We start from the raw sequence: 21,355 nt of genomic DNA, 5'->3' as shown, positions 1-21,355 counted from the left end.
CGCAGAAGTGAAGATATAAAGCAATACTTGACTATCTTTTCAACTGCGTCACTACTAGTAATATATTCTTAAGTACTTCAACATGATACAAGTGAGTTCTAAAGCTGCACTTGTATCTCTCTTTAAAGATTTAAGATTAATCAGCTGTGTCTTCACATTAATGATTTTCAATAAAATTGGAATATTCCAGCTTGACATATTATCTATCTAATATAAGATTATGCAGAAATTCATTGAAGTCTTCATCTCTATTGGTTCATTTAAGATTTAGACAAATAGTGAATACTGTGCAAACTTAGTATAAGCTGTTCAGCTTATACATTATAGAATATATAGGTAATATTGGAACCCAAATTTCTTAAATTTATCCATATATACATTTTCATCAGCCAAAGGTTAATGTGTATATCCAGTTTTTTCCTTTAATAAAAAAAAGATAATTTAAGACTAAATAGCTTGATTAAAATTTATTTGTTTATTTAATTGATTTCTTTAAAGATATAATATCTCGGTGTTATTCTAGAACAAGAGGATTGTTCTCAAAATCATAATAGTGAAATATTCCATCAAAATCTGGGTTACTTTTACCATTATGTTCTTGATGTTCTCTGCTTGGATATTTGATTCCTTTCTTCTGCAAGTATCTAAGAAATATTGCAAATATCTTGTACTCCTTAATTTTGCTTAAGGATAAGTTCTTTTTGGAGGTAAGTTCATCTTTGTCCTTAATAACATATACCCTAGTGAGCTTCCCATTCTTGCAACCATATAATACTATCTGCGACTCTATCTCATCAGATGTCTCTCTATCTTTGAACATTTCAAAATCTAGACAATATGACTCTTTCGGTGTTATTTCAGTAAATAACCTCTTGTTGATTGTAATCAATCTATGACGTTTATCCTGACCATTGTGGGTAGTAGATGAAGATTCAACAATGGATGGGCCATGCTGTTGGTTAATCACATACCAAGTAATAAACTGTTGCTTTGTCAATTCTCGTCCACTCATATCCTCAGCAAGAAAATCATCTGGATTTTCAGCTAACAAGTCATCCAGCACTTTTGCCGTTCCCTTGTCACAACGCTTAGATTCCTCTAAGTTACGCAGTTCTAGTAAACGTTCGCACAGAGTTGCGCATGTTATACTGTCTCTTGGGGGGGAATTTGTGTTGTTATGGGGAGAGGAATCTCTTACTCTAGTTGCAGGAGGTGACATCTGTTTGTCTCTACTTTTTGACTGTGAGACAGAATAAGATGGCTGCCACTTTTTATTTGAGGAGTATTCGTCTTCTAAATAAGCTCCCTTATCTTTCTTATCGCAGTTCAGTTTGTGACGCTTTGATTGATGACGTAAATAATCTTCTTCATAGTCAGAGGATGATTCATCCTTGTATCTTCTAGAATACCTACTACTTCTATTTCTGTAATTGCGTTCAGGAGAAGATTCGTCACTGGAGTAATATCGACGTCCACGACGATAGCGGTCATGCTTCTCTTCTATAGAAGAATAAGAGGATCTAGATGATGAACGAGAGCTAGAGACGCTAACTTTACGTCTTCTATAGCTATGCCTCCTGCTTCTATGATTCCGTGATGTCCCAGGTATATCAGATATGTCTGAAGAATCAGAATATGAGCGACAATTACGACTGCGGTACTCACGTCCTCTTCTATACCCTAAGGAATAACGATCATGTTCTCTATCTCTTCCCCGCTCCCTATCTCGTTCCCTATCTCGTTCTTTATCTCGCCCTTTATCTCGTTCTTTATCTCTCCCTTTAGACTTGTTGTACTCTCTTTCCCAGTTATTATCTTCTCTTGTGCGTTCATTAAATCCATAGTTACTGTCTCTATTTCTACTTCTTGCTATATCCCTATACTTCTTCCCTTCTCTGTATCTATCCCTTTCATATTCATAGTCTCTGCTTTTGTCACGACCGTAATCTCTTCCTTTCTCATTGTCCAATTCATACCCACTGTCACGTCGCTCGTTATCTCTAGATGGTCTTCTTCTGTCATCATCCCAGCCATAAGAGCGATACTTCTCATTTAAATAAGGAGATCTGGACCTTGAAGAACCCATTGTAGATTTATTCTCAGTGTTCATAACGAAAAAAACTCGCGATTTCTAAATCCAATAACTTTGTACTGTTATAGCCTCAGTACACCATCACACCTTATGTTTCAGGCGGCATAATTTTAGTAGCTTTAAAATAGGTAAGCCAAACCAAAAATAATACTGAAATTGTAAAATATAAGGTATTAATTACAATTTTGCTCAAATATAAATTTAGAGAATTCTTACAAACTTATTTTTTTGGAATTGAAGCTTAGAATCTAATAGATAAGTATTTTGTAGGTGTGTATACAATATTTCCTTAATAACTTGTAGGTCGAGATGTTCAGTGAACTTGTGTTAAACTAAAGATATATCAGTGAATTTTATATCTTTACTCACTTCATTTGAGAATAGCTTTAAGAGAGCAAGGTGCTAGGTAGTATAGGTATTTACATTTAGCGGGTTAATATATGTGGATCACTCGTTCGCAGCATTTCTTAGCTCAAACGCCTCGATACTGACTATACAAGCAATTTTATTTAATTATTGATAATTGGAGAATATATTTAAAATACTGGGTATAAAACTTTATTATAGTCTGTAAGTTTTCTTTAAGGTGATTAAGAAACTGATTTCAAGTGATATAACAACACCAGTTTAATGGACTCGAAACAAAGTATAAATAAACAGAATGACATTTTGCAATATTATATAAACCCAGAAGTTGGTGCTGGCTTATATTCCAGTGAGGTTTCACTAGGAAGTAATTTGACATCTCAAATAGAATGTGACTATATCAGACCAAATAATATGGATGAAATATATCCAATACAGCCAAGTCCTTCAACTTCTAGTACAATTAATGAAACTATGCCACTAATATCATCATATACAATGGGTCCAAGAAGATCTTTGAATCGTTCTCATTTATATCAGAGTTCTATATGCTCTCCACTATTGAGCAGTACACCATACTCATTAAATAGTACTCGCCAACATTCACCACACTTTTCATTAAGTCCTGCTTCTTCTCCAAGAAATATCTCTCCTCCTCCACTAGATATAAGTTTGAGCTCTGTAGATATGGGATTTACGAATTCTACTACTTCACCTCCCTTTCATACACCTCAAACCCCATGCACTAGTTCTAAGCTTAGCCCCTTGATTGGAGCTGAGGGTACAAGGGCAGAAAGTGGATTACTTCAATTAACTGAAAAGGTAATTGAATACGCTAAGCAAAATCGAGATTTAGAGATTGATTTACAGGAAATAGAATATAAACTAGGTGTACCAAGAAGAAGGTTATATGATATAACAAACGTACTTGAAGCAATAGGATTATTTGTGAAGATTCGCTGTAATATCTATAAATTGAATTTAGATATACCAAATAGTCTACTACATGACTATGAAAATGATGATAATTTAACTTTTTATATGCAAATGCTGAGAGATACTGAGCAGAATATTGAATTTGTTCAGAAGGAAATTAATCAGTTGATATATAATGCAGAAAAAGAAGGGATATTATATGCTGATGATTATATGCTATCAGGATTATTTCCTACTAACTCAAATAATGTAGTTTCTATTGAAATTCCAATTTATACAGACATAATTTTAAATCGAAATCAATACTCCTATCAACTACTTAAATCTATTAGAACAAGGGTAATATGGAATAAGGAACCAAATAAAGTTTCATGTTCTACTAATTCAGATCATAAATGGAATATTTTATTGCAGAACATGGATTTACCATTGAATATAAATACTTTACATGGTAATATAAATGTAACAGAGGAAGAAAGTCAATTAGTACATTTATTAGAATTCCCAGAAATGAGGAGTATTATCAGCAATTCTATTGATTATCTCTCACCTGATGAGCTGTAACTCTTTTGAGAATATATAAAACTACTTAATTATGTCTTAAAATATGCTTAAAATTTAAGACTTTCTAATATGGGTGTATTCAACTTTTGAACGAAAGGAAGTTTTTTTCCAGTGAAGTATGCGTGAAAATCATTGAGGTTAACATTAAATTTAACTATATTACTTCACATTAATACTATTGGGATTTTGGCTGATCGTAATTTGCAGAATAGTGTGTAAATATCCTGCATAAAACTCAGATTGTAAACATGCAAAACAAGTTATAAATGTGTCCCTTTTCTCCTCAAAATAAGAATTTCTATATATGTCAATTTAATTTGTGAATATTGAATAGTTACTATTTAAGTTTGTCTGTAATTCTACATATACAATAAAACTTACTACACTCTTAGAGTTAACCCAGTACATTTTACTCAACAGGTCTTCTGCTAAAAATATTTTAGAAAGGGATAAGTAACTTTTATGAACTATACTATAGAAATAAATGAAGCTAATTAATACTTTTAAAGTAGGTAGAGTATATTACAACGAAAATCAGTTATTTACTAAAATTTGGAGACTTAGTTAAGACTTAGGTATAAACAACTATAATATTTGAACTAGAATATTTTCAGTATGTTCAAAAAGATGAATTACTCTAAGTTTATACGTTACAATGGAAAGTTTGGGATTATTGAATGATTGTGGAACTTTTGACTACTATATCTGATAACATATAGTACACACTTGTCTAAATATTGTAGATTTCGTCTTAGCATTTCAACTTACCTTCTAAATATTTACTATCTTTGTTATTTCAAAATTCAACAAATTACCTGATAATAGGTGTAAATTCATCATATTTAAGAGATAGTAATATATACAGTTAATTTTCAAAAGGAATTCTTTGTGTTGTAGCATAAAAACTATGAGATGTTTTACTATGTTTGGGTTATGTGGATTTAGATTGCTTATATATATCAAGTATATCTACATATAGTGAAGTGTATAAATTATGAGGTTTTATATCCTTTAATAGTAATGGTGAACATTTCTTTTTATTTTTAGAATAAATTGTTTTCTGTAATTTTTCCTCATTTTTAAATTATATTTATCCCTGCATCATATCATAGTATGAATATTTAGATATAAACTTATATTAAAATATTCTAGCTGAGTTTGTCTTTTATAATTAAAAATATCTTTTCTTCGTTTCGATTCTTCAAGTAATTTTATAAGTAGATGCTAGTTCATTTAAAAAAAAAAAAAAAAGCAATTTTATAAGATAACTAAGTCAAAATCCGTACCTAAATTCTGTATATTCCCTAGAAAATTTTATAGCTTAGTTGATAATTAGTCATAATATATCTTATAGAGTGAAACATGCTTTAAAAGTGACAAACTTAAATATAATTTGAACTTCAAGAGTTTGAAGGTAGAAATTAAGTAACCACTTTAGTAAAGTACAGTCAAAGTGTTGTAAGCTCAGTGTACAGCTATAGAGTCTTATTTAGAAAAAGTTAATTTCAATTTTAATTTGTTCCCTAGGTTAATTATGTTTTTACCAGTTTGTGTGGTTTCTAATTTATAGCTACTTTCAGAATTTTCCGTCAAATCCAATAAATCCACATAACAAAAATATTGGGAAGAATGCCTTACTCTCAATTCTTGAGCACCAATTCCAAGCAGAGGTTAATCTACCGTCTATACAAGATCCTGCATCAAAAAAATTATCAGCTCCTCCTCCATCAAATCCATGTTTGAAAAAGTCAGCTAAGATAATTTTCTTGAGTTTCTCGCAGCCCCCAAAACAATTTTCAACAAAAATCTTAAGATATTTATTTCCATTAATTACTTCATCTATACTTTCAAGACACAAAACTATTGGAGACAAAATCTTTGGGACTTGTAAATATTTATCAATGAACATCAAAGCATTAGGTACATTTCTATCTCCTAAGTGTATCACAGAAGATCCAACCCAACTACCGACTTCACTTTGAACTTTAGAGACTATTTCACACATTGCCTTATAGAGTCTTGGAGCTCCTTGTATCCGATGAATCCCCTGACCGGTGTTTCCTAAACGATATCTGTTCTTCTCATCAAGAAGATCATCCTCAGCTATACACCATAATCTCATCATATTGTCCATAACTTCCCTCCACATTGTTAAACTTTGCAAGACATAAAAGTATTGGCGATAATGATCATGATTAAGACGAGAAGACATTCCTTTACTCCCTATTAAAGATAAATTAATATCACTGGGACAATTAGGATCAAAGTAATCTTTCAAAAACTGAATCATCTTATTAATAGGGTCCCTATTATAATATAAAAAGACGTTATGGTCATTTAAAGAGTATATACACAGCTCCAATTCATCTTTGGTTATTTTCTTGTCAGTTAGCTCCCTATTCTTATTTCTAAATAAGCCTCTCGAACTTGATATAAGACCAGATCCTGAATAATTTTCATTTTCTTCTATATTACTATCATTGCTTCTAGCATACACCCAAAATCTACTAAAGGGTCCCCCAATTCCTTTTGAGCTGTTACCTTGGTTAGACTCAACGCTATATCTGCTTAAAATATCTTTTATTGCAATTCTTTTTCTAGTTAAACTCTTATTAAGTAAATTTCTGTCTTTATTGTCTTCAATATTTCTTGTTGCTTCATACAATAATGGATCACTTAGCAACTCCAAACAGCCCTTGCTGTTCAAGAAATCATATACCGTCAATATAGGTATACAACACTTAAATTGTAATAATTCCTGAATTTCCTCTTTTTGAGTATCCATTAATAAATATAACAACTTCCCATAGGAGTCTCGCATTTTCTCAGGGTTAAGCATTTTATAACGACGAGCTATCTCAAACATATTTTGGAAAAAGATTTCATTATCTTTAAAGTTGCGGTCGTGTACTAGTTTCTGACCATTTTCATAGTCAAATGATACAGCCAGACCACTAAGTATAGCACAGACCTGACGTACTTCGTTAACAATCCTTCTTGATTTATTCTCGCATATCACATCTACTCTATCTGTGTACTCGCTTACTTCCAGTGCGCCTTCAATTAGTCTTAGCATTTGCCTCTCTTTAACATCAATTCTCAGTGGAACATATTTAGCAGTGTTTATGATTTTCATCATATTTGCACCAGCAAAAGTCTCACTAATATCTAAATATATGTCATTATGTAATGTATCTGCAGATTTTCCGGCGTAATTCTGATCGCTGGTCTTATTTTTAAAGTCATGTGTTCCTAAATACTCTTTAGCTATATCTCTCAATACTGATTCAAATTCTCCTCCTCCCAATACCCTATCTAATATATGGATGACTTCGCGTTGATTAAGAGCATGTAATAAATTCAAATTTTCAGACTGAATGTGTTTAATAACACCCTCGTTAGTCTCATTATCACTTTCATAGTTCTCTAAATAGCAATCCAAATGAGCAACTTCCCCATTTTCAAGGATATCTTTGAGTCTATTGAAAGCACTCATAAATTTCAAAATACCAAGCCCCAGCAATAAATGTAGATCAATTATATCTAACTATAAACCAGAGATAAGTAGTTAAGATGTAGTTGTTAAAATTAAGAGAAGTCTAAAGTCTAGCTTACTTTTGCGCGACTTTTATTCATTGCCTATATACCGCCATTATTCTTAAGTCTGAGGAAAAGAGAAGTTTTTGCTATTATCCTCTTACAATTTAAAATTCACATTCTAGCTTTCTTCTCCTGCAAAAATTCACTTCTCTTATAAGATATAAATATTTTAGCTGATAAGAAGATTGCGTAAATCTATTTTAGCGGGGTATTTTATTTTGTACCATTACACTTCAAGCCCCACCAAAAGTAGCAGTATAAAAATAAGGATCGTGCCAAGAGCTTGCATAAAGATTAAGTAATTTTCAACATTTAATAACGCTATACTTTAAATTGAATATTGAGACGATAACCTTATATTTATAAGCAATGAGTGGTGATTTTGCTGTTCAAGAACAAACTAGGCTAAAAGACCTGCTACTAGACCGTCAGGAAGCTTTGAAAGAACAAAGGAAGGTTTTAGAAAGTATTAATAAACAATCAGATGCACTAAAAATTGGGGATGACATTGATAACATAATTAACTCTATATTAAATGAGGTAGGGTTAAATGAATCTATTTTTACAGTTAGTGACATCCCCATTTTAGCCACTAGCACTGGTTCTTTAAAGGAATATACTCCTACATACAGGAAAGGTTTACAACCAGCTATAGCAATTGTAGACCTCAGCATAGCTGAGGTCAGCAAAGAATACTTTGAGAAAAGCACACAAGCTGATACCATTGATAGCACCCCTTGCAACATTACATCTGGATTAGCTACTGCAAATACCTCCAATAAATCATTTACAATATCAATTCCAGTAGCAAATATTAATGATACTTCTCTTACTGATGATGAAGCTTTAGCAGCTACAACACCTAATACAATAACTTCAGCTGTTAAAGTATCAAACTTTTTTGATGAATATAATGAGAATAAAGGTGAAGTCTTGAAGAGTGGTGAATTTATGGAGTTCTTTAATAAGACTTCACGTATTATAGAAAGAACTTTAGGAGAAAGTGCAATTTTTGATCCATTCTTTGATATCAGAGTAGATTCTACTGTCGCAAGTCCAGATATTACACTTGGATCACCTACAAGCACAAATCCAGGAAATATAGATAGTATTACGAGTAATGGAATATTTAAAAATAGCCAGCTATATCACTGTGAATTGTCGATAAATCGTCCTATTATGGATATTAAAAGTCATTCAGCCTATCCAGAATACTTCATAGTGGCCTATGGGGGCAAAACAAATCAACTACTAAATCCATCATCTACTTCAAACCCTACAATTTTGGACTATGGTGGGTGTGCACTATTATGGTCTATTTCAATGCCAAGGAAGCCTGAGCTTGTATTTATAGCCTCTAGTGCAGTACTTAGAGTCTCATTTAATCCTTATAATCAACATCGTTTTATTGGAACTACATACAATGGAGAAATCTTAATTTGGGATTCTCGCAGTGGAAAGATACCTGTGCAAAAGACCAATATAATGACTTCTAATACAAATAACATCCATTGTTTCCCTGTATATTCAATGGAATTACTTGGAAACAAAGGAGCTCAAAATATTATATCAATAGATGCAGACGGCAAAGTTTGTAGTTGGAACTTGACAAATATAAATGATCCTATTGAATCTTTCCAGTTAAAAAAGTCCAATTCCAGAGATATTGCAATAAAGTGCATGACACTATCTAAACTCATTAATCCAAACAATATATATTGTGGTGCTGAAGATGGAAGTATATATCAAACCGTTATAAAAACAAATAAACCAGGAGTTATTCATAATTCTGTTAATGCTCATAGTGGATTTGTGACTTCTCTAGATTATCACCCAATATGTGACTGCTTTCTTAGTGCTTCTGCTGATTGGACAGTTAAACTCTGGTCTCCCAACTCAAACACAACAGTAATACAAAATACAACAAATTCTTCCTCTATCACTCTTCTCTGTACCTTTGAATCTAGCGAAAATTATGTGATAGATGTAGCTTGGCATCCTATTCACCCAGGTATATTTGCTGTTGTTGATGCAGATAACAATTTAATCATATATGACTTAACCCAAGGAAATTGGCAAGCTCCCGTATGTAAAATTACTACTTCAAACAATAATTCAAACACTTCATTAAATATTGCAAATTCTATTAATTGGTCTAGTGATGGAACAAGACTTTTTATAGGTTATACGAATGGTGACTTAATTATGTGTAACACAGATACGAAAATCTATCAGCCTAGTAGGAATACATGGAATCTCTTTAATGAGAGACTTGAGAGTTTCAAATTTAATAATGGAGACACTAACAATTCCAGTCCCAACCTGAGCAAATCAGATAGAATAAATTCTACTGAAAATATGGATGATACCAATTATGATTAGTTTAGATCTTAGTTTAGTGATACTTTAGGTTTAGAGGTTCAATTCATCTATATTTAAATTGCTCCATAGTGCAATTTCAAATATGTACCTTTTTCCCTAGTATTTACATCTTGAAATTTCTTATTAGTAATTAAATATACTTTGATTTAAATATGGTTCACTATTAAACTAGTTAGTCTAGTCCGAGTGAAAATTTATTACTGAATAGAAAGTATGAGAGGCTGGCGCATGATAGCCGCAAAGGTTCTTGTTTGTGGACTTTTGGTTCTTCCCCATTACTACTTGGAAGATTTCCTTTAATATTGCAGGAATTAGGCACTTCTAGAAAACTTTAGATATTAAAAATGATGACTGAGGGAGTTCACTTAACTAACTTGGATTCGTTAGTTAAAGATCCTAAGTGTGTGGAGGATCTGAGGGATCTAGTCAACGAGAATATTGACAAATACTCAAAACAGATAAATAGTGAGAACTTCTCACAAATATTAGAGATTATGTTGCAAATAGAAAAGAGGTGTAGACAAGCTTTTGATGGAGATTCACTCTGTATACTAGCTGAAAAGATAATAATCTGGTCTGAAAAATATGGAAGTTTGGATACATCCCTTGAATACCTCCAATTACTTTGTAAAAAACGTGGACAACTGAAAAAAGTGATTTCTCATATTATTCATATATACATGAAGTGGTTAATTGACTGTGAAGATATTGAGATTGAGTGGTTTGAGTCAAATAATCACGGAGAATTAAATATTTTTGCAAGATCCAATGAACATTCTCCCTTAATATCTACTGAAGACTGTATAAAAGTAATTACAGCATTGAATGAGATAACAAAAGGGAAGATATACTTAGAACTTGAAGCTGCACGTTTAATGATTATATTAAGCAGAATCAAAGAGAGCCAAAATAAAGTCAAGGAAGCATCAAATATACTGGAAGATATAACTATTGAGACTATTGGAAATATGAAAATTAAGGAGAAATATCAATATATTCTAGAACAAATGAGGCTGGCTTTGTTGTGCAAGGACTTTGTTCGTTTGCAGATATTTGCCAAGAAGATAAACACAAAAGTGCTCGACAACTATAATGACTTAAAACTTATATATCATCAGTATCTCATATACTTATGGCTATATGAACAAGAGCCTTATGAAATTGCTCAGTGCTATGCTAATCTCTTGGATTCACTAATCACATCACCTTCTAGTGACAATCTTGACATCTTTAGCTCTATACCAAATCATATAAAGATATTTAGTTATCCTAAACTCGATATATCATTATGTATCGAAGGATTTATATTTTATATGGTTCTTGTACCATGCTCTGAGATTAAAGATAATGAATTAGCACGATTCAAGAAGAAGTATATAAAATATATTCAACAAAAAATTCCATATTGTGAATACTTTATCGATGATTATTTAAATAAAGAAGTTCTTTTTTTTGAGAATACTAAGTTTTTTACATATCCTATACCATCTTATTTTGAACAACATATAAAGAAATCAGACATCTTTGTGCGAGACAGCAATATTGAGTATATTAGAATGGATTGTTTAGACAACAGAAATATGTTAGTCCCCAAGATGTATTATCAAAATCATAAAAGATGTAAAATTAATTTGTGTATAGCCTCCGATAGACTTAAACTATTTTTACATCGGATACAACAAAGAAATTTATGCATCTTCTCGAGATATTACAGAACCATTACTTTTGAAAGAATACAAGAACTAATAAATATTGATGAAATTGATTTGCAAATTGAGATTAACGACTTAATTGAACGGAAGTTGTTCTCTGCAAAAATCAATCAACCTGAACGTTATATACACTTCAATTACTCAGATAACTCTAACTCTACATTTGTATTCAACAAATATCATTCTAATATCAAGGATATCTTAAATAAACTGGACTTAGTTAATGACCTTATCTCTAGCGATCAAATGATTCACCAGTTTAGAATAAAGAGAGATACTACACATGCATAAATAGGAGACTTGTTCTAGGTTGTAATTTCTCAAACTATAAGTATACTTTGAATACTATTTAGTAAATTTTATGAGATCAATGGAGATTGCTGCTATGTTGCTGCTGTGAAATTTACAAATATATAAATAACTAGTTAGAAAGTCTTTTTTTATGGAGCTATATAAGTCAACTTCTGTAAGATCTACTAATTACAAATGTTAAGTATTTCATTTAATCTAATAAAAAAACTCTAATATACATCTTGTTTAGTTTCCTCTATAGTTTCCTTTTCATAATAGTATTAATTTGATCTGGTGCTTCATTTTGATCATTTAATGAATAAGATTTTGTATTTACTGATTTATTTTGCTTGTTGTGTTGCCATTCTATCTCTTTCTTTATATTCTTGTTACTCAACCACTGCTTATATAGTATATTTATTTCTATATTTGATAGTGCAAAGTCGTATATCTTGAGATGTCCAAACAAACCAAACGGGGCTATATAACTACCTTTTGGTGACTTTAGATTACCTATACATGAAATCCATGGATCTTGATGATGAGGTAGTTCTATAAAATTATCCTTCTTACCAATGCAGTTTGAGTTAACATAAACAGTTATTGTATTGTCTTGAGATGTATTGAACACAACTACTATATGATACCAACCATACTCTAAGTGTTGTTTTAAGTTGATGTCCCATGATATAAAGTGTGTGCTATGGCTTTTTATCTTTACAACATTCTCACCACTATCTCTACTGCCAAGGTTTGTGCCACTCAATGTCACTTTTTTTTGTATAGAGCCTAGTTCCTCATTGAGCCCAATAACAATAAATCCAACCCCACTTGGACTTGATAGCAAACAATAAGGATGTTTTGTTAGCTTAAAGGGTACAAATATCCAAAATTCGCTAGTCCAGTTTTTGCTCAGTCGTACAGGTGGATGTAGCAGTATCCTTCCACCTTCACTAAAGTAACCAGATTTTTTTTCTAATATATATATTTGTGTTGGATCTATACATATATTCTCATTTGTTGGTCCTCTGTGTGTAGTTATTATACCATAGCTCTTTAGCCTTACAGGTGTATCATTATCACCTGGTATTGAATAAACGTTTGCAACATCTTTATACTTAGTACTCAAGAATATTTCTACGTGGTTATATAAGGGCGATTGATATTCAATTTCATCTAACCAGTACAAAGATCTGCAAGTACTAAGTGCAACATTGTCTATTGCCTTTTCACCTACTTCACTTATTATTTTTGCTAGATATCTTACTTTATTGCAAGGATTTTGAATAATTTGGAATTCATCAATTATTTGGTTATAATCAAATTGTAACAGTAGATCGTCTGGTGAGCTCCAGCTTGATGCCTTAGTTAAATAATTGTATGATATAAAGTCAGCATGTACTTCTATGGGGTTAAAAGGTATATTAAATATTCTTGGGCATGTGAATACACCAAATGCGTTCTCTAAATATATGCTATTACCAATCATTATAACATCGTCAAAGCTACAATAAGAGCTAATTCCCATAATGTGTCCATCTATATAAAATTCCTGTACCCAGGTGTAATTTGGAGTTATATTTAAACTTTTATTCATCAAATTTAATCCTTTATATTCTATTCCAGTATTAATATTTGAATAATCCTCATTCAAGTTATTTTTATTTAAATTAATATTCCTGTTCTGAGTTGCATTTTTCTTTGCTTTGTCGTTATTCTCATAATCTGCTTCAGAATTTTTGACATTATACTCAGTATTATCAGTGTCTGAATAATACTTACTATTCCTATACATTAGTCGTGGTTTCCCAACTACTGTCATCATGTGCCAACCCATTGGTAAATTTGCACGTTCCAGATTTAACCCTGATGGATAAAATTTTTGACCACTTTTCAGTGTGAAACCTTTAAATACACCAACGTCCATAGTCCCATTAATAGCTAGGTGAGCATCATTCCTACCACAAAACAAAACAGTATAGTTATTTATTGTATCTAACACTGCTTCATTGCGAACTGAATCGCCTACATTATGTGAAATTGTATCATTTTTCTTTTCATTATATGAAGCTAAACTATCCACAGGGGTATTATTTGTGTAGCCTATTGAAGTTTCACTCTCAACTTTTAAATAAGATTCAATTAGCAATGGATAATGAAACCATACAGTCATTGTCCATCCATTGTGTACTATTTCTCGCATTTCGTCAGTACTAGATGAACTATTCTGTTGATTAAATCTTATAGTTGAAATTTTCTTTTTGATCCCTGTTTTCAGCTCAACTGATGGCCTTATGAGCAAGCCAGAATTGTTACTTTTTGTATTGTATCCTAATAGTAAACATTCTACCATTCCTGGACCTGGAACTATGTTTGGCTGATACAGATATGGGTTTTCCCTGTAATGAGGTATATCTTCAATGTTGATATTTTTATAGTCATCTGGAATTTTATATGGTAAATCTGGAGTTAAAGATACTATTGAATATTGATTGTATTTACCATATTCATTTGAAACTGGATCTTTACTGTTTGTTGTACTCAAATTCTGTGGCAATGGCTCATAAACATAATAATATGGGAAGTTCCTTTCACCCTTCAGTATCCTTATAATTATTCCAAATATTAAGATACCTCTCTTACAAGTATTACTATCAACTTCAGTGATTTTTTCACTATCATTTAGGTCTTCAAAATTCCTATTAATTAAATCAATCAAATATGTTGTCTCATTACTTGTTAGCTTAATATTACTATATTTCCAAGTAAAAAAACCTGTTACACCACTTCTCCATAGTTTCAGTATCCAATTCTTTACAAATGATCCTATACTATCGATTTTTGTAAAAAAAGAGTTCGATTCATAAGGTGAAACATAAGATTCAAATCTATTTAATATCTGCTCGTTGCTAGTATAACCACCATATACACGAAATTGGCTAAAATACCCCCAATTTGAGCCACTCTCCAAGCTACCACCTATTATTGTGATATTACCTTTTAGACCATTAAATTTGCGAATTGAGCCTATATATACACCATTGACGAAATATTTAATCAAACCCATACTGTATACTATATGTATTAATACCCATGGCTGTAGTATCCAAGGGTCTTGACTAAAATCAATGAATTGTTCTATATTCTGATTCATAATCTTGCAATATGTACTCCTTTTTCTTATATTGAGCTGACGATACAAGTTTGATAATGTTGCTACTTTGTTTATTGAATTTGAATTACTATTAGGTACACTTCCTAAAATACTATTCCCAACATTACCAACTGCAGAATTAGTTGTTGCTGATGTACGACCACTGCCAATATTACCCGTACTATTTCCCCTTAATACACATTTTAAAAATCTCCCACTGCTATCCCAAAATCCTATTGTCCCAGTCTTGCGATGAATTGTAAATAGCCCTTCCATTTCATCAGTACTACATAGAACATGTAATGTTGGAGATTCTGTAGTGTTAATTACATTTGCACCATCGTTTAGTAGTTCTTTATCGCTACTTGAAGTGGGAATATTAATTTTATAATTCTTTTTATGACCTACCTGATTTTGGATTAAGTTCAGTGGTGGTAATTTTGCCCACACCTCGATAGTAAAGTTATTTCCTTGTGTTTGTATCCCAGGTACCACTATTATAGCACTATCTGGGCCATTAAGAGTATTCACCCCATTTAAATAACAGCTTCTATCAACTTTATGGCTCATATATGCCCAATGTGGTGAATTAGGTCCTAAAGCTGATATTGGATTCCCAGATATGTAAATGCTTTGTTGAACATAAGAAGATGTAAGTAAAGTACGTATCATCATACCATTGAAGTCTACTGCAAAATGTAATGGCATTTCTTTCCAAATCCAATTGCCATCGTGTAGGCTATCTTGCAGTAAGTACTTACTTGTTAATATTAATTCTAAATTAGGTATTTTTTGGGCATTTTCATCACTATCACTATAAATCCCATGGTATTTCTCATTTATTTCTAAATTATCGTCTTCTAAATATGGTAATTCAGTTATTTGTGGGTGATCTTTAGAAAGTAGATCAAGTATATAGATTTGGCGTTTTTGCTTTGAAGCTTGTAGTATCCACAATGTATCGTCATCATATATATCGAAAGGAACAGAAAATATTGAATGTATACATGGTAGTGCATTAGGGAACAACAAATTAAAATTCCTTTGTCTTTTTATAGTCAACTCTAGGTACTTTTTAAAATTTATATTTGGTGTGTTTAGTGCAGAGAATTCATGAATAGCTGCAACCTTAAACCCATATGGATTATCGATGAAATTTAAAGTGGGGTCTATTTCACGATATACCTGTATTGCTTCTTCATTAGTTATTTTACCTTCGCTAAATACGCTATCTGGTATAACTGACGTTACTATAGGATCTAAACCAGACTTTAGTCTCTTATTTAATTGCAAGTAATAAAATAAAATACTTGGACTAGCATACCTATTTAAGTTATATGTTAGCTTTGTAATAGAATTCAAGTGTTCAACTGCTTCGTAATCTTCTACTTCATTCCCTATTTCTAATTTGTTATTTATCATTTCAGTGCAACAATTCTGACTGTTATCCTCATCTAAATTGTGACTCAAAGTCATATATAAGCTGTTTGTATCATCAAAATATGAGTTCTTCCTTTCCTCTAACAGACCTATTGTTTGAGATTGCTTTATAGCTGTATTATTATGTGATCTTCTTTCTTCTAAATATTTTGTTTTGTATTGATTTAACCAAGCTTTCAAATCTAAAACTCTCAGTAAGTGGAGATTAGATGTATATGGTTGTAGTTGAGACGGTATATCTCCTGTGTTTCCAGATATTAAACTCAGGCTATGATCTGAATTAAAAAGCGATGACTTTGGAACTTTATTACTTATATTATCTAAGAAAATATTTCTTGCACCCATTGATTTTGGTTGCAAAGTCACTATATCGAAGTTACTTTTATTATTTAGCTTCCCTGTTTCTACATCACTTTCTATATTGTTATGCAAAGATCCTACAGAATTTAGTAATTCAAGTGTAACATCTTTATGAATATTTTCTGTTGGATTTAAACCTAGAATAAGCTGTATTAGCTCTTCATCATTATCTTGATTGAATTTTGGGGTTTCACTATCACTTTTAGTTGATAATAAAACACTCATGATTTTGATCATTGCCTCAGTAGTAGTATTTGTTGTCTCGAAGGATAAGGGATAATCTATTTCATTTAGCACTTGTCTTGCGTCTATTCCTGCAAATTTTTTTATCGAAAGTAACAAATTTATATCCAGTGACCTTGGTTTCTTGTATTCTTTGTATGTATATCCTGGTATTGGTAAAGAGTAAGTTTTATCTTGTATTTGCAGTGATTTCATGTATTTTATCTTTTCATTATCTTCAAATTCTGTACCAATTGCTTCTTTTGATCCTGTATTATATCTTGGATTAGCATTATCTTTAAAGATTGAAATAGAATCTTTACTTATATCAGCTAGTTCATTATTCTGATATAGTTCAGAAAATAATAGACCCGAATTTCTATTCAGTTTAAGCTGAAATTTTACTGGAATTGCTCTAGGTATTTTAAAATATATATCGCTTAAGTCTAGTATGATTGCATTCAAGCTTAACTTTGCTACAAGTGCACGAATTTTTGGATCTCTACCACTTTCATATGAAAAATTCGCAATTGGACTCACTTCATCAGTAGATAATGCTGATATAGCATCACTTTTACTAACTAAATCATGCAATTTAATTGATGGATCTATAATTTGTTCTATACCCAATTTTTGAGCAACTTCTGGATAATTTAGAATGCATAATTCCATTGTAGTTTTCACCATACTGCTTGTTACAAACTTTATTCGTTGTACAATAGTCATATGTATTGCTAACAAATCTTCAATTAGTTTATTCATACTGCCATCAGAAAATCCATAACTTCTTAAAGACTCTGCCAACTCTTCAGAAACAAGCATTATATTATAATTATCGCTTGGACCAAATCTACTATCTAAGGTAACTCTTAAAGCTATTGCCAAACCTTCAGGGCGACTTTCACATCTTTTTATTGCTGAAACTATTGTTATTCTATCATCATGTGACAAAAATCCCAAACAATCAGAGCGTAAATGCATCCTTATTAGCTGCTCAATACTAACATCATCATCAACTCCATTATTCCCAGTATTTATTGTGGACATGTCATGATAAAATCTTAAGCTAATATGTTTGAATGAATCCCCTATTAGTGAAGATGAATGTTTCCTTTTCAAATTTGCAAGTTTGTCAAGATTACTATATATTTGCTTTTTTATATTATGCGAAGTATTAGAAAAGTTCGTGTCAATATCATCACTTTCATGTATTTCAGAGCTAGAATAATCTACATATTCACCATTTTTGTAGTGATTTTTTATTGATGCTAACAACATAGTGACTGGCTTATATAATTTGATCCCCAACAAAAGCAAAGTGAGAAAACCTACCAATAAATAGTTGCAGATAATTGCAAATATAAAAATTGTAATTGTTGAATAACGCGAATATCCCAAAGCTAGAATATCTAAAACTTCTGTATTATTTGTCCATTCTACCCTTTTATTAACCACAAATGGTATAATATTTACATTTAATCTTGGCCATATAACTGCTATTAATAGTAATATTATACAAAAATTTGACAACCTTTGGATTATGTAATAAAAGAATGGCCAGCTCCAGTACGTTTGTTGAACTCCATTCCCACCAGTCGCTACTCTTTGTTGCTGGTGTTGTAACTCCACAACCTCATCATCATCTTGTTTTAGTGCTTCATCTTCTTTCTCTAAAATAGCTTCATATCTGTCTTTATCATGTGGTCTCAATATACTATATAGCCAGTCATACAAGACTGTTATAGCCAAACAACTAAACATGCTAACAGTAGCTACTAGTACCACTTTAGATATTGTATACACAGATCCTCCCGGAACTGCATAATAAAATAAGGAATTATTAATTCCTGGAATTACACTAAAAGTAACAATCAGTATAAGATATAATATCTGCCTCCAGCAAGTAGCTAATTCCCATGTAAACCGTTGAGTTTTTTCATATCCACTACTCCACCAACCAAATAATATACGTCTTCTTTGTGGTGTCTCAGTTTTCATTTCTCGCTGAACAAAGAAAGCATATATTAATGGAAATAAAATTATCCACAAAAAAAATGACCCAGCTGCAATCAATATTGCAATTTTATGATTTGAATCAAAGCATGTATTTTCCGATGCTATGCTAACTATACTTACTGTAGCTGGAGTCTGGCCAAAGCTATCATATTTATTCAGTAATGGTGAACTAAGGAATGAAGATGATAAAGTTTCAGCTTCTGATGTTACATTTATTTGTAGTCCTACACAATTAATTACTGATACTAATTCTTGAGCTATACTGGTATAATACACGAAAAAAGAAACTATTAACAAGCTCATAAACCATGATATAAACGATTTCTGAAAATACAGACATTCACCCTCAATTTCTCGTCGTCCCATTAAAAACTTGCTTACTTCTCTTTTTCGGAAATACAAAATAATAGGAGCTATAATTAACGAAAAAAAAATCAGAATTAGCGGAGAAGCTGCATTCACTATAGCAAAAATAATTAGATATTCCCTACCATTTGTTGGTATACCATATTTGCTTACTATGCATTGCAGAAGTGGACTCCATATCCACTCTGAAGATAGCAGTGAAAATACTTTTGATATCTCTAAATATCCTTGAAAATCAACAATTTTAAATTTAAAAAGCAAACTTAGTACTTGTATATGCTGAATCAGACATCTTATCAAAGTTATTTGTGCTATTGGATTTTCTTCTTCATTTGCAGTTGGTTCCATCCGTAATATCCATACAATATAAATTGAAATAGATAACATTATAAACTGAGCTATTATAAGAGGAACACAGTTGAGTACTGAACACTTTTTACAACTACTATAATCTCCAGAAAAATCTATAAGTTTTGCATAGCCTGGTTCACAACTATCACACAAAATGCCGGAATTACCTTTTGCGCATGCTGCAACTTGTAACTCGCTAATAGACTTATCTTCTTTAAACGTGCTATTTCCTAGTAAACTTACACACTGAGCCTCTCCACCAAAACAAGGCAGTATATAAGATGCCAAAGGGCTTTTCAAAGCTTGTTCTTCATGACAAATCTTGTAAGTTGTTGAGTAATTGGGATATTTTTTAATTTTATCTATACCAATGCTATAACAATAAGAGGCAACATTCCAGAATCCCCCCAAATTTGGCTTATTCAAATAACACCATTCATTGACTTCACATTCAATACAGGTTTGATTTCTTAAGTTTTGAGTCTTGTAACCTGGAGTACAAAAGCAGTCAATAGAGCCACTGGATTTTATCGTGGGAGTTATTTGTTTACCAGGACATGATGTACATATTCCACTGATATTTTTCTCAGAATAAAATGCAATAGGACATGGAATGCATGAAGATTCAGTATAGCTCCCTGCAAAGGAATATTTGCCTGGGCCACAAGGTTCACATTTGTCACCTGAAGTTGAAACGTATGTGCCTGCTAGGCATAAGGTGCAACTATTATCTATTTTTGCATAACCAATTGGACATGATTTTCTATTAATACATATCACTGGGAAAAGTTTCAGGTGTATTATATATATGAAGATTTTGAGTGTTATTAGCTGGATATTGGTATGATGGTACTTTTTGAAAACCATTAGGTAAATAAAGTTCAATTAAATAAACCATGTACAACTTAAATTAACTGAAGCCTGTTAACTTCTGAATAAATATTTATACCTTGTTCTTCTTATCTTAACACGTGGCTAATAATATTTAATTGCTGCATGACATCTCTTTTTAAAAAATTGGCGCCTCAATGTGGTAAACAACTTTCTAGGAGTACCATGCAGCAATCCTTTTATAATAATATAATCTTATTTTCTACTTTAGATTATTTAAAGGATGAATTGAAAATACAAAGTGTTAATATATGTATATAAAGGCTGGTAAAATTATTCAATATAACCCGTAAGTATGGTAGTGAGATGGATTTAGAATTTTAGTTAGTACTATATCTCTATTTTATAGATTTAAAATATATCTGATCAGGAATATTTGCTAGATTTAATATTCTTTCTAAGAAAAACTATGAGTTCAATTACACACCTGTATATATGGGGAGGAAGTGCCATTTGATAATGATTTAATGTGAATAATTCTTTTGAGATGTGACTTGGATTGAGAATGCATCAGACCAAAAATCTACAAATATCTCGGAATTTACCTATAATATAATTATTAGTGAAAGTTTTATTATTAGAAAGTTGTTTAACACTAAATAATGGATTACA

The 21,355-nt window shown here is 31.5% G+C and overlaps 6 protein-coding genes across 6 annotated transcripts; 3 read left to right on the top strand and 3 right to left on the bottom strand.

Annotated features, from left to right (window-relative positions):
- Positions 1 to 514: 514 nt before the first annotated feature.
- cand_032240 (transcription factor E2F) lies at positions 515 to 2,110 on the bottom strand (the record flags this gene model as incomplete). Its single annotated transcript, XM_067213450.1, has 1 exon — positions 515 to 2,110. The coding sequence occupies one exon, from the start codon at positions 2,108 to 2,110 to the stop codon at positions 515 to 517; it is 1,596 nt and encodes a 531-aa protein (XP_067066701.1).
- Positions 2,111 to 2,722: 612 nt separating this feature from the next.
- Positions 2,723 to 3,958, top strand: cand_032230 (transcription factor E2F dimerization partner domain-containing protein; the record flags this gene model as incomplete). Its single annotated transcript, XM_067213449.1, has 1 exon — positions 2,723 to 3,958. One exon carries the CDS (start codon positions 2,723 to 2,725, stop codon positions 3,956 to 3,958), a length of 1,236 nt encoding a protein of 411 aa, XP_067066700.1.
- Positions 3,959 to 5,534: 1,576 nt separating this feature from the next.
- Positions 5,535 to 7,454, bottom strand: cand_032220 (uncharacterized protein; the record flags this gene model as incomplete). The annotated part of the gene is made up of 1 exon (XM_067213448.1): positions 5,535 to 7,454. The coding sequence occupies one exon, from the start codon at positions 7,452 to 7,454 to the stop codon at positions 5,535 to 5,537; it is 1,920 nt and encodes a 639-aa protein (XP_067066699.1).
- Positions 7,455 to 7,927: 473 nt separating this feature from the next.
- Positions 7,928 to 9,940, top strand: cand_032210 (uncharacterized protein; the record flags this gene model as incomplete). Its single annotated transcript, XM_067213447.1, has 1 exon — positions 7,928 to 9,940. One exon carries the CDS (start codon positions 7,928 to 7,930, stop codon positions 9,938 to 9,940), a length of 2,013 nt encoding a protein of 670 aa, XP_067066698.1.
- A 344-nt stretch (positions 9,941 to 10,284) lies between these two features.
- Positions 10,285 to 11,943, top strand: cand_032200 (PCI domain-containing protein; the record flags this gene model as incomplete). The annotated part of the gene is made up of 1 exon (XM_067213446.1): positions 10,285 to 11,943. The coding sequence occupies one exon, from the start codon at positions 10,285 to 10,287 to the stop codon at positions 11,941 to 11,943; it is 1,659 nt and encodes a 552-aa protein (XP_067066697.1).
- Positions 11,944 to 12,199: 256 nt separating this feature from the next.
- On the bottom strand, positions 12,200 to 20,719 carry cand_032190 (uncharacterized protein; the record flags this gene model as incomplete). Its single annotated transcript, XM_067213445.1, has 1 exon — positions 12,200 to 20,719. One exon carries the CDS (start codon positions 20,717 to 20,719, stop codon positions 12,200 to 12,202), a length of 8,520 nt encoding a protein of 2,839 aa, XP_067066696.1.
- Positions 20,720 to 21,355: the final 636 nt, after the last annotated feature.

This window comes from Cryptosporidium andersoni (genome assembly GCF_001865355.1).
Source record: "Cryptosporidium andersoni isolate 30847 chromosome Unknown contig_1, whole genome shotgun sequence".
Lineage (NCBI taxonomy): Eukaryota > Apicomplexa > Conoidasida > Eucoccidiorida > Cryptosporidiidae > Cryptosporidium > Cryptosporidium andersoni.
Note: the sequence above shows the minus strand (reverse complement) of the source record. Positions and strands in the feature narration are given on the sequence as shown.